The sequence below is a fragment of the Pleurodeles waltl genome, chromosome 3_1 (assembly GCF_031143425.1).
Source record: "Pleurodeles waltl isolate 20211129_DDA chromosome 3_1, aPleWal1.hap1.20221129, whole genome shotgun sequence".
NCBI classification, from domain to species: domain Eukaryota; kingdom Metazoa; phylum Chordata; class Amphibia; order Caudata; family Salamandridae; genus Pleurodeles; species Pleurodeles waltl.
In genome coordinates, this window is record NC_090440.1 from 1,062,955,931 (window position 1) to 1,062,968,731 (window position 12,801).

General features: G+C 42.4%; 1 protein-coding gene across 1 annotated transcript in view; it reads right to left on the reverse strand.

Moving 5' to 3' along the window:
• The window catches only part of DPP10 (dipeptidyl peptidase like 10), a 1,473,102-nt gene that overhangs the window by 73,292 nt on the left and 1,387,009 nt on the right, over positions 1-12,801 (reverse strand). Inside the window, exon 21 of the mRNA XM_069224346.1 lies at positions 2,203-2,257. Within this exon, the coding sequence (XP_069080447.1) occupies positions 2,203-2,257 (55 nt within the window). The remainder of the gene's footprint in view (positions 1-2,202; positions 2,258-12,801) is intronic.

The following is a 12,801-nucleotide window of genomic DNA, read 5'->3' on the forward strand; positions in this document are numbered from 1 at the left end:
TTGTAAGCAGTGTACTCATTCCTGCTCATGAATTAGATTTCTAAGTAATTACTTAGGATGTTGCACATTTTTTATTCTGTAACCTTTCATGATATAGTATGAATACGACTCTATATCTGAAGTATCTTGTTTACCATATGAAACCTCAATAGATGTACAGATTATAAAGGTCTGACCAAAGCCTTTGCCAATACAGAAGTGGCAAGCAATGTTTCAGCAGCATTATAGATAGTTTTGAAAGGGAAAACATCTCTAAGTATGATTCATGATTTGAAGTATCTTTTTGAAAATACTCTGAATTCCTCCGACGGACAGAGGAATCATATTTCTGTGATTCACCTCAGATGAAGAAATAATTAATTTGTTGCCAGGGTGTGAAATATGACACAAGTGCGATTTATTTCCTAATGTTCAATAGCAATAATAGTAAGAATCAAATACCATTGTTTTTGCTCCTGAATATCTATAATTGGAAGTTTTCATGTTTGATAGTGCTTGATGAGGTGCAGATGCTCTGTGTTCGAGCTTTTAACTCCCCTGAGGTATTGTGCTATTGAAGAAGTGGCTGCAGATGTCTGTTTGGCCCCATCTGTAAATACTGGTAGCACTGGCAGCCATGCAGCACCAGTTCTATCCTGAGAGGGTGTTCCCTCATTTGCATGGGGCATATATGCCTTTAGGAGGCATACTGACAGTTCGGCAGAAAAAAAGTGGTGCCCTTCCATGCCTCCACTGACAATAACCCTCTGAAGACCTCAATGTCCCATGGACCTCTCACACATCCCCCTGCGGTGGGTGAAGTCATTCACAGCACCCGTTTGTAAAGGGATCCCTAACCTCCTTCTAAAAGGCACACTGCCAGCACAGAGAAACATGGAGCGACTTTAAAAGCAGATCCAAATTTCACTGAATGCACTGCTCCTGGGCGGTGAGTTCATCATAATAGGATGCCCTGTCTCTGTTTGCATCCGAGACACCTGTTTAAGGGTGTGCTGTGATGCAAACAGGGGCAGTGCACACTATCAGTAGTATGGCCTTGATGCTCAGTGTGGACAAATTATTCACAAATCTGTCATCAGATCTAAGAACAGAAACGGGAGACATGCATTTTTTGATACTTAACTATATATGCACTGATGCGCTCTGAAGAGGAAAGCTGTTATTCTGCTGTGTTTGGTGCAGCAGATGTACATCTTTTGGTGGAATCTTTCTCTACATACTAACATTACATTTTCTGATAACTTTGCTTTGGAGCCTTTCACAGTGTTGGTGGTAAGTATGCAGCGCAGTCCCTAAGGAAATGTTACCAACAATCAGTGCTTAATTTGTGCTTGTTGTGTCCGGTGCTCAGCACCGGCACTTATTTTTGAGGGCCGGCGCTTCGTCTTCTGCCTCAAGCATGTGCTGCGAGCAAAAGACACAGATGGGAAAGAGAAGAGAAAAACGAAAAAGCGTCACAAAGGGAGAAAGCAGGAAGCTGCAAGAGTGAGCTGGAGGGGCAGGAGTGGCTGTGAATGGTTAAAAGAGGCCTGACAGGGCTTTAGGATAAAGCTGCCTCCGTATTCGGTGCTCGCACATTTAAATGCAGCAGACGCCTGTTTAAGAGGAGGACTTTGGGCACCGGCACATTTTTATTTACAAATTAAGCACTACCAACAATCCCCTAGTGATAGACCTTCAGCACAGATTAAAGTGCACATTTAAGATGCAGTCTTAACTTTTTCTAAAACATTCCAAACTTTCAATTTTTATGACTTACCTTTTTGCAGGTCGGTTGATTGTTAACATTGTAAATAAAGCTCGTTTTGCAAAAAAGTAGATGAAAGACAATCATACGCATTTGTGCATACGTATTTTTAAAGCGTTTGTATAATCGATAATTGTACATTTCAACATGATGCCTGATTGGGCAAAACGTTTTGCAGTATGCTTCTGAAGTTCTAAAACCGAATATTATAAAATGTGATTATGAGGCAGGAGGGGAAAGTAGGCATCTGAGTAGGATAGACACCGCCTCACCTATTCCTAAAGTAAGATAGGCATTCTGGGAAACAGAAAACAACTGATAATCTCTCTAGGGTTGTTAAGAGATCGATGAACAGCACGCAGAAATGGGAGGTATGTCAAACCTGTCAGAAAAGATTAATTGCTCCCAATTCCTTTCATTTATTTTCATTTAATAAGAAATGAATCATCTCTCACCTTTCCAAACACGCTTATTCTTTTTGGGTCAATGAATGCTTTTTTCAACAATGATCTGTGGAAACATATTGACATAACATGAATTAAAATTTATATTTCTTGTTTATTTAAATAAATATTTTATGCAACCATTTGAGTAAAAATATTCAAGAATAAGTACAAACATTGTATCAGAAGATCATTTTCTACACATGGTTTGTATTTAGGTTTGCCACAATATCATCATTCCGGTGTAAGTTTCTGAATAAAATAACCAAATCAACTAATTTCGACAAAAACTAAATTCTAGTATTAGGAACATTTGGGTCCAGATTACCAAACACTGCCTGGGATTTGAGGAACTAGATTTATCATCATTTGAAGCAGTACAACACAGCAAGACAACTTGCTGCACTGATAGGCGTCAAATGGAGATGGCAGGTGTGATCCATATTTCTCAAAATGTTCCTGCTCTCTCACTGGGCTTGCGCACGCATTGAGGCCTAGCCCCAAAGAAGGTTCCCTTGCATCATGGTGTCAGGATGCCTGCTTTGCAGACATGATTGTGTTTGAGCAGGAAAGGACACCTTCCTACACAAAAACCGTGCGTATAAGCATTTTCCTCCTTCTACGTGTGCTGCGGAATGAAGCACACTTAAAAATAGGAAAGAAAGGAAGAGAAATAAATATATTTATTAGCACCTTTATCAAGAAGGTGTACAGTTTTGACCCATTCCTAGGTTTGCTAGTCTTGGTAAATCTGGGAATGAGCCTAAATCTCTAGGTGGATCATGGGAATACCCATGCTCCACCCATGAAACATCTTCTCAGGGCAGAGACATGAAACAGTGACTTGCCCTTTCGTGCGCTACTTCACATTTACCAATCAATTCAGGGCCATAGAAGATGGTCTTGCATTGCTTCGTAGAACAAACTTCAGCATTGTGTTCCCCTTGCAAAACCATGCATGACGCAAGGGCAGCACAACCCAGTAATAAATCTGAGCCATAGTGTTTTGATGGGATTTGGAATCCAAAACTGATTTGCATTGGATTATAATCCAAAGTAACACATAGCTGTGCAATGTGCTACCTTGCATCACTTTGCATCAAGGGGACATTCATTGGGTGGTGCCCGGGCAGTCCAATGCAACCCCCCATGAGTTTTGATGCAAATCCGTATCTACAAAGAATTACAGAGAAAGATGTGTGCCAAATCCCTATGCTCCCTAGCAACAGGATTAATGAGAAGAAATGATTAATTTCTTCTTGTTTTGCCCACTTTTCATGTGTGCTGCATTGTATGGCAAAGTGGAAAAAGGTAGTTTTTGTACTGGAAGAACCCCTTCCACCATGGAACCCAAACCTTTATTGTCATATCTTAGTAATATGGTGCTTTTCTCTCTTCCTGTCATGCAACACAGCTCAGCAAGTTTATTAGCTGCCCTGCGTTCCATTTGATCTATGTAAATCTGGGAGGGGGTAACAGGCCAGTTCTTTAAACAGGCATCAAAGGCTGTTGGTTTATAACATCCTCAAAAAAGTACTTCATTATTGTACATTATCTGACATACTCCCAAATATGTTACTAAAGAAGATCTAATTACAAATATAATTTAGTTTTGTCCCTACCTTGAGTGCCTCTGAGACCACCAACCCACAATGACAGGGCTGATTTGTTCTCCTTTGTATTTCATTCATAGTTCAAATGGGTGCATCCTTTCACACTATTCTGGAATACTGCTCCAGAACACCTACTTCTCAGTGCCTTCTAGTGTCACTTAACTACAACTTTAATGTGCTTCAATTTGCTGACACATGGTGTACCAAAGCACACAGACTATTTGAGCTGTGTCTCTCTGCACTCTGCCTTTTGTGTGACTCCTATGTTTGTGTCTTATTTTTTATTCACCAAGCATACACTGCTTTATAACAAAGACACTGATATCTTATGAAAAGCAGCAGCACCACAAGCTTGGGGAATTTAAAGCAGGGCACATAGGAGACACAGAAAACATAGGGTCGCATAGAGCCATAGCAAACCTAATGTGCACATTTGTGCATGTCTGTTTTTGCACGCATTAACTTCAAATCTATTGGATTTGTCAATTGTTATCAATTTGAATCAATTTCAGGCCTCTTGAATTTGCAAATTGTGTCTCTTTTAACAATGAAAGGGTACAATACAGCCAGAAGTTTGTGAGCAGTAAACAAGTGGTTTAACCAGATGAATTTGAGAGAGCTCATCAAGAACTCATCTTGTGGATGCCAAAAGTGCAACCCTGCAGAAAGTTGACGCCCAAAGAAGCATTGGAGAAAGTATTATTTGTATTTTCCCCAGCTGAGGTTAAAAATGTCCTGAACATCATCACAAGAAGATGTGTTTGTCAGTGTCATTATCATAGAAACCATCACTTTTCAGGTGGGTGTTATAAGATATGGAGGATCATTAGATTACATGCTGTGTTTGAAATCTCCACAGTGACGCACCTGAATTGGGAGGAATAGACAATCCACCAACATTTTTGTTCTGCCCAATCTAGGTGAACTAGTAGGATAACATGAACTAGTGGACTAGTGGTATGGGAAAAAAAGCTGAACCAGCTTCACAGCATCAATGTCACAGTCTTAGCTGACAACACATATGCAATTTTCCGTAAGAGACCAAAGACTTACAGTCCAGACCAAATGCTTAGATGTGATGTGTAGAATATTGATCAATTAGTTGAGGAGAGATAATTCTGAGTTATTGTGGGCAGACAGAGCTTTGATTATTTTAAGATTTTAAGGGCTTCTAGCTCTAAAGTCTACAATAATAAGATGTGTTGGAGAATCTGTGATCACAGAGTATTTGGGAGTGTGTGGTGTTGTTGGTATTGTGCATGCAGTAATGCTCTTAAACATAGGACCTGACATTGTGTATGTGTGCTTGTATAGCCCACGCTGTGAGGACCAGTTCAGTCCTCATAGTGTGGGTAAACATTGTCAGTTCCAGACAGACACTATCCTTGTGAGGACTGATGCATTTTGAGGAGCGGTCCCTGTAGTGTGTTTAGGTAGTTTTGAGTGAGTGCATCAAAAAACTAAAAGTGTACTTATATTTGCCCTGGTCCACTTTATAATCTTCCCTACCATCAAATTGTGCATAGTTAGAATAGTAAATACACACTTCATTATGGGCAACAGCCGGTCCTCATAATTATAGGTATGTCATGGCGTGTGTGTGTGTGTGTGTGTGTAAGATGCAGGGTTTAAAGTGAAGTTCCTGGGAGAAGAGTGCTTATTACAAAGAGGGATAGAGCCTTTGCATCATCTTAAGCAGGTGATCTATCTTAAGTTTGAGGTCAATATGTTCCTTTTGAGTCATTCATAGGACATTTCAGTTTTGTAGTAAGTGGCTATGATTAAATATGAAGCACGTAATCCCAGCTGTCGTAGAAATCATTTTTGTGGGTGGTAGTCTCCTCCTGTTGAAAATAATTTTATATGCTGTTGTTTTGGGGAAACTAGACTGAACTGATTCATTGGTATGCAGGGGAAGGTGCTGTTGAGGGGTGGTAGTTGATACAAGGAGGGGTATGGATTTGGTCCTTGACAGTATTTTAATCAGTATCAGTGTGGGGATTTCTTAATTTTCTTTATGTTATTGCCTGATCAAATTTGATTTATGGTGGCTGCTAGAAATTGAGTCTTTGGTTGGCAGTCAGGTTACCCTCTGTCCAAGCAAGGACCCTCACTCTAATCAGGATAACACTCAGTTAACCCCCGCTCATCCCCTTGGTAGCTTGGCATGAGCAGGTAGACTTAACTTCAGAAGCAATGTGTAAAGTATTTGTACTAACAGACACAGTCATACAGTGAAAAGCCTACAAAACGTACACCACACCAGTTTAGAAAAATAGGCAATATTTATCTGAGTCAAACAAGACCAAAACAACGTAAATCCAACATACACAAGTTAAAATATGAATTTTCTAAAGAATAAGAGTCTTACTCCATAGAAAACAATGGAAATTATGATTTTGCATAAAGTACCTCATTAGCGTAAAAAATAAAGCCGCACAGGCGAGTGTGCGTCGGAAAAGGCAGCGATGTGTCAATTCCTTCCTCGCAAGGGAGTCCGTGCATCGTTTCTTCTCCAGTCAGGTTGGCGATGCATCGGTTTTCTCCCTTGCAGGAGAGCAATGCGTCGATTTCCAGATAAGGCACCTTGGATCCACGAAGAGTCAGGTTGACTTTGACTCCCAGGGACGATGCATGGAAAATCCTGCTGCACAGTGTTAGAAAACCACGCTGCATGGGGTTTGCATCATTATCAGCAGCCGCAAGCGGGTGTTGCACGTGTTTCTCCAACCACGATGCAGGTGGAGCGTCGACTAGATAAGGCACAAAATAGCAGGGCAGGAGTCTCAGCAGAGAGTCCAGGTGTTAGCAGAGGAAGTCTCTGATAGACCTGAGGCTTCAAAACAGAAGGCAATCTCAACTCAAGCCCTTGGAGATTCTTCACAAGCAGGACTATACCACAAAGTCCAGTCTTTGTCCCTTTTCACAGGCAGAAGCAGCAACTGCAGGATAGCCCAACAAAGCACAGTCACAGGGAGGGGCAGCACTCCTCCTCAGCTCTTCAGCTCTTCTCCTGGGCAGAGGTTCCTCTTGGTTCAAGAAGTGATCTAATTTACAGGGGGTTTGGGTCCAATACTTATACCCCTTTCTGTCTTTGAAGTAGGTCTACTTCAAAGGAAAGTCTCTGTTGTTCACAAGATCCTGCCTTGCCAGACCAGGTCCCAGACACACACCAGGTGGTGGAGACTGCATTGTGAGAGGGCGGGCACAGCCCATTCAGGTGTAAGTGACCACTCCTCCCTCCACTCTAGCAGAGATGGCACATAAGGATATGCAGGCTACACCCCAGCTCCCTTTGTCTACCTGTCTAGAGGGGATTCACAAGCAGTCCAACTGTCAAACTGGCCCAGACAGGCAATCCACAAACAGGATGGTTTAAGCAAAAAAATGCCTACTTTCTAAAAGTGGCATTTTCAAACTAGCAATCTAAAAAACAACTTAACTAAAAGATGTATTTTTAAATTGTGAGTTCAGAGACCCCAAATTCCATTTTTCTATCTGCTCTCAAAGGGAATCTGCACTTTAAAGTTATTTAAAGGCAGCCCCCATGTTAACCTATGAGAGAGATAGGCCTTGCAACAGTGAAGACTGAATCTAGCAGTATTTCACTTTTAGGACATGGAACACACATCAGTACATCTCCCTCCTTTAACATACACTGCACCTTGCCACGGGGCTACCTAAGACAAACCTTAGGGGTGCCTTACATGTATGAAAAAGGGAAGGTTTAGGCCTGGCAAGTCGAATTGGCAGTTTATAACTGCACACACAGAGACTCTGCAGCGGCAGGTCTGAGCCATGTTTACAGGGCTACTCAGGTGGGTGGCACAACCAGTGCTGCAGTCCTACTAGTAGCATTTGATTTACAGGCCCTTGGCACCTCTAGTGCACTTTACTAGCAACGTACGAGTAAATCAAATATGCAAATCATAGATAAACAAATTACACATACATTTTACATACGAGCACTTGCACTTTAGCAGTGGTTGCAGTGGTAAAGTAACAACCTGGGAAGCAGAGGCAAAAAGTTATAGGAGACCATGCCAAGAATGGCAAGTCTAACAGTGGCATTTTGCTGTCTGATTTCATTTCCTGAAGGATGTGGGCAATAATGGAGCGACTGGGCAGAGGTGGAGGGTTAACTATTGGGATCATTGTCAGAAGAAATGGTAGAATTGTACCCATACTAGACTCCTTTCAATTGGCAGAAGATATTACATTCTTCAGGGTATGAAACAATCTAGAGAAGATGTGAAAATTGCTATCTATAGGCTGGACCATCAACTTCCCTATTCCATAGAAGATTAAGGCTCTCATTATGAGCCTGGCGGACGGCGGTATTATGGAGAAAAGTACTGCCTACAGGCTGGCGGTACCTTTCCCCAAAATAGGACATGTACCACTCCGTCCGCCAGGGCAGTAACAGCTGCTGGGCTGGAGACTACGGTCTCCAGCTAGGCGGCCGTCACTGTCCCACCCGCAGGATTATGACCCCGACTACCACCATGGTTTTCATGGCTTCAGTACTGCCACAAAAACCATGGCAGTAGGCACTATCAGTGACAGGGAAAACCTTCCCTGTCACTGATAGAGGTCTTCCCCGCCCCCCTCCCCAGTGGCCTCCCCCACCCTCCCCCTCATAGCCCCCTGACATACACGCACTTGCATGCACCATCATACACATTCATACACACACTCATACCCACATTCACCCACGCATGCATACATCCATTCACACACACATACACACACATTTAAATACATACATGCACCAATGCATTCAGGCAACACAACATACATGCACACTCACAATCATGCATGCAAACACACACATTCCACACGCCACACACCCAAATGCACGCACACACAAACATACACCCACACTCCCACACACAAAACCCCCCTCCCCTGTTGGAGCACCAGACTTACCTTTTGTGAGGGGGCACTGTCAGCAGCAGCATCCACCAGCAGACCACCGCCAGGCCGTATCCTAGGTCATGATATGGTCTGCGGTGGTCTACTGGCGTGGCACTGCTGCTGGCAGCAGCGCCACCTTACGCCCATCAGCCGCCGAAATTCCACCATGCTTCTGGTGGAATTCTGGCTACAGTCATATTATGGCAGATATTAGGTAGCCGAGACGACGGTGTTTTGGCGGCCAGCACAGTGGCGGTAGGCGGTCAATAACGCCAATGTTATAATGAGGGCCCAAATATGGCTCACATTTCTGCAAACTTACAATAGGTGTAAAGTCATCTTTTGTGTAACATTAGGATGAGTGTAAAAATAGTTTAAGAACACAAATAACATTTATTAAGAAAGACATGTTTAGGTCCAAAATGGTCCTCTCTGCAACATTAAATGAAGATTGAAACACACAAGCAAAAATCACATTTAAGTCTGAAAGCGCATTTGATAAAATACCACCTTTAGGAACAAAATCACAATTAGGTGACCAATCACCAATGGTGCAATATCAGCATGAGTGTGGACATTTATACTTTTTTAGCTCTGCATTTGCGACATTTTTTTACGCAAAAGCAGCGCAAACTTACAAAATACAATTGTATTTTGTAAGTTTATGCTGCTTTAGCGTCACAAATTTACGCAAATGCAGAGCTAAAAAAGTATAAATATGGGCCTTATTCTTTTTGTGCTCCATTTGCGTCATTTTTTGTGACGCAAAAGTGGTGCAAACTTTGAAAATATAATTGTATATTGTAAGTCTGAGCAACTTCTGCATCAAAAAGTTACAGAAATGCGGCACAAAAAGAGTATAAATATGGGCCTTACATGCAAAAATCAAAGCTGGATGCAGAAACACAGTCAGCTGCAAAAATGGCGCAAAGTCAGCAACAGTGATATCGTATTTAAAAGCAAACTCACTTTCAGGTGCAAAATCACTCTCACAGTAAAATAAACAAAAGTGTGTAAATATTTCTGGGGCACAAATATACCTGTTTATGCAGGGTGCAGATGCTTAACTGCATCATCTACACACTGCAATAGAAGCACTCTTTAAGATGAGACTAGCACAAATAATGGGCAACAGCTGTTGAGACTGAATTTCATTTCTGACCTGATCGAAAGTGTAAATAAAGCTTTCTCTGAGCAATATGATAAATAAAGTTTAGACAAATGAATCAATACCCAAAATGCTGTCAGAATTCGGGTTATTAATTTGGGAGAGGTTGAGTCCCACAAAATTAATAAATTTAATCTGGTAAGGAAAAAATAGTGCTCTGAGAGAATCTCTGCTCAACCTCTAGTGCCAAAGACAGAAACAGTAGGCAATCTCCAGAGAATTGTATGCTAAGTTAAAGTAGTAAATGCAATTTTCAGGAAAAGAACATAACATAAGAACATTTGGAAATCAATTTAGAAAAAATAATGCACAAAATGACACAAAGATCATCAAAATAGGATGTGTAATCAAACATATGAATTGTAAAGTTTTAAAGCAAAAGTACTTGAAAAAAGTAAAGGAAAATAAAAAACAACAGATTGAAGCTTACTGGGACCTTGGAGTGAATTTAGGTAAACCACTGTGCAGCACAAGTGAGTTACCCAAACTTGATGGTCCCAGTCAAAGTTTTTTAAACTGAAGTCAAAATTCTTCATGGGGCAAGTTCCAAGGCTGTGGCAGTTGAGGGTCCTTCTAAGTTGTGGGTTGGATGGATCTCTCACCATGTGCCAGTCCAAGGTTTTACCTTACAACATAGTCACTCTTTGGGGACATATTTATACTTTGTTTGCGCCGGATTAGCATCATTTTATTTTACACAAATCCGGCACAAACTGAACTCCATATTTATATTTTGATGCTAGACCCATCTAGCGTCAAAATATTGGAGTTAACGTCATTTTTTACCCGCGGAAAACTAACTTGTGTCATTGAGATGCAAGGTAGGCATTCCCAGACAAAAAATTACTCTAAGACCTTTGCGCCCTAATTACCCTCCTATGCAAAAATCATGCAAGGGAGGAGGAGGGCCTTAAATAATGGTGCTAAGCCTGTTTAGCGCCATTATTTAATGCCTGGGTCAGGGCAGGCGTTAGGAGACCTGTGGGCCATTTTCCATGGTCAGAGGCCACGGTACCAGCCCACAGGTGCCCTTCCCTGCACCCAGGGGCACCCTCACCAACACCTGGAGGACACCTAAGGATGGGGGGTCCCATCCCAGGTGTTTTTTTTTTTTTTTTTTTAAGTGCCATACGGGGACCTAACTTTGGCCCCCCTACATGGCACTGTGCCCAATTGCCATGCCCAAGGGACATAGGTCCCCTGGGCATGGCCATTGGGCAGGAGGGCATGACTTCTGTCTTTACTAAGAAAGGAGTCATGTCCACGGAGGTTGTGCGTCAATAAATGACGCTAGTCAGGTTAGAGTCATTTTTCTGACTTTTACCTGACTAGTGCCATTCTTTGACACACAACCTCCTGTTTCCCCTACGCCTCCCCCACCCGGTTAGCGTCATTTATTTTGACGCTAATCAGGCCTTCCCACTTGCTAGTGTCATTCCTTAATTATGACCATCGGCCTGCGTCCAGGAATTGCGCTAGCTGGCTCTAAACTTTTTAACGCAAACCTGCAAGTATAAATCAGGGCCTTTATTTCTAATAATCCTCATTCACAGCGAGGCTGGAAGGTGTAGCTGGACAGGGCTCCACAGAGCTGTAAACCTCTATTGTGAACTCTATGCAGAACCCATTTTCAATATGCAAAAAGCTCTGAAAGAGAAAAACCTGGTGGTATTGCCTACCCTTGGTGCTACCACCCTTTGGTCAAATTAGAATGAGACACTTGAAAACTCCTAGGAAACGTCTTTTCATGCAATTGCTTTGGATTCTGAAGTAAAAATTAAATGAAAGACAGTGTCAGGGAAGCAACAACATGGACAAGGATGTGGTAAGGGAAGTAGCACATAGGCAAGTGGGGTGGAAGGGGAAGAAGCAAACAGATAATGGGAGGTCGGTGGATGAAATGCAACACAGACAAGGGGGTAGAAGGGAGTAAACAACACAGAGAAGGGGGTGCGATGGAAGAAGCAAAAACGACTACAGCAATAACAAAGAAAAAATAGTACCTAAATCACAATCCGAGCAGTATTTAAGACACTGAAAAACATCAAGCAAATAATACTTGGTATGTGCTCCAGGAGAAAGAACAGATACTTTCCTTATCACTGACCACTTGCCATCTTAGGACCAAACCCATTCTCTATAAATCACTTTGAAAAAAGTCCTATGGGGTGAAAACACATGTAGGCTGAACCTCTCCAACTTAAAAAATACTTGTACTTGTAGACATTTATGGACAGTACTAGCACAACCTTAAGATTCTGATTGGCTGCCAACACTTCAACCAGCTCAGTCCCAGAAAGAAAATAAAGAAAAGGGGCTAGGGTAGGGACACTCTGACACCTTAGTTCTGGTGCTAAGTCACCCCCACAACCCTCCACCCCACCCCCCCAGCAAAGAAGCACTTTTACAAAACAAATTCCACAAATTTGCAATGGGGCTGCAAATCAGTGGCTAAAAGTTAAAAAAGAAAAGAAAAAAAAAAAAAGAGCTTTCTCCCATGCTTGTTTTCAGAAAGCCCTCAGGTAGGCCAGGTCTGGGGGCATGTGAAAAATAAAGGAGGGGGCACACTGGACCCCCCTCGTAGGTCTTATTTATGCCCCAGGGATCGTCACCTCCCCAAGACTTAATTTAAATAGATTGTAGGGCGCTGCGCTCCATGGACCATCACCTCCCCAGGGCAAAATGCCTTATTCATACAAAGGGGGGTCCTGTGGACCCATGTTCCCTCAGGCACCCACTCTCAGCATACACAGGTACTAACACACCCACTAAGACACTGATACATCCAGACAGGCACAACCAGACAGACACGCATACACCTACTCACACACCCACTCCTACTCCCACTGAAACCCTCACACACCAACTCACAGACCCACACAGACACTGACACACCCACTAAGACACTGAGGC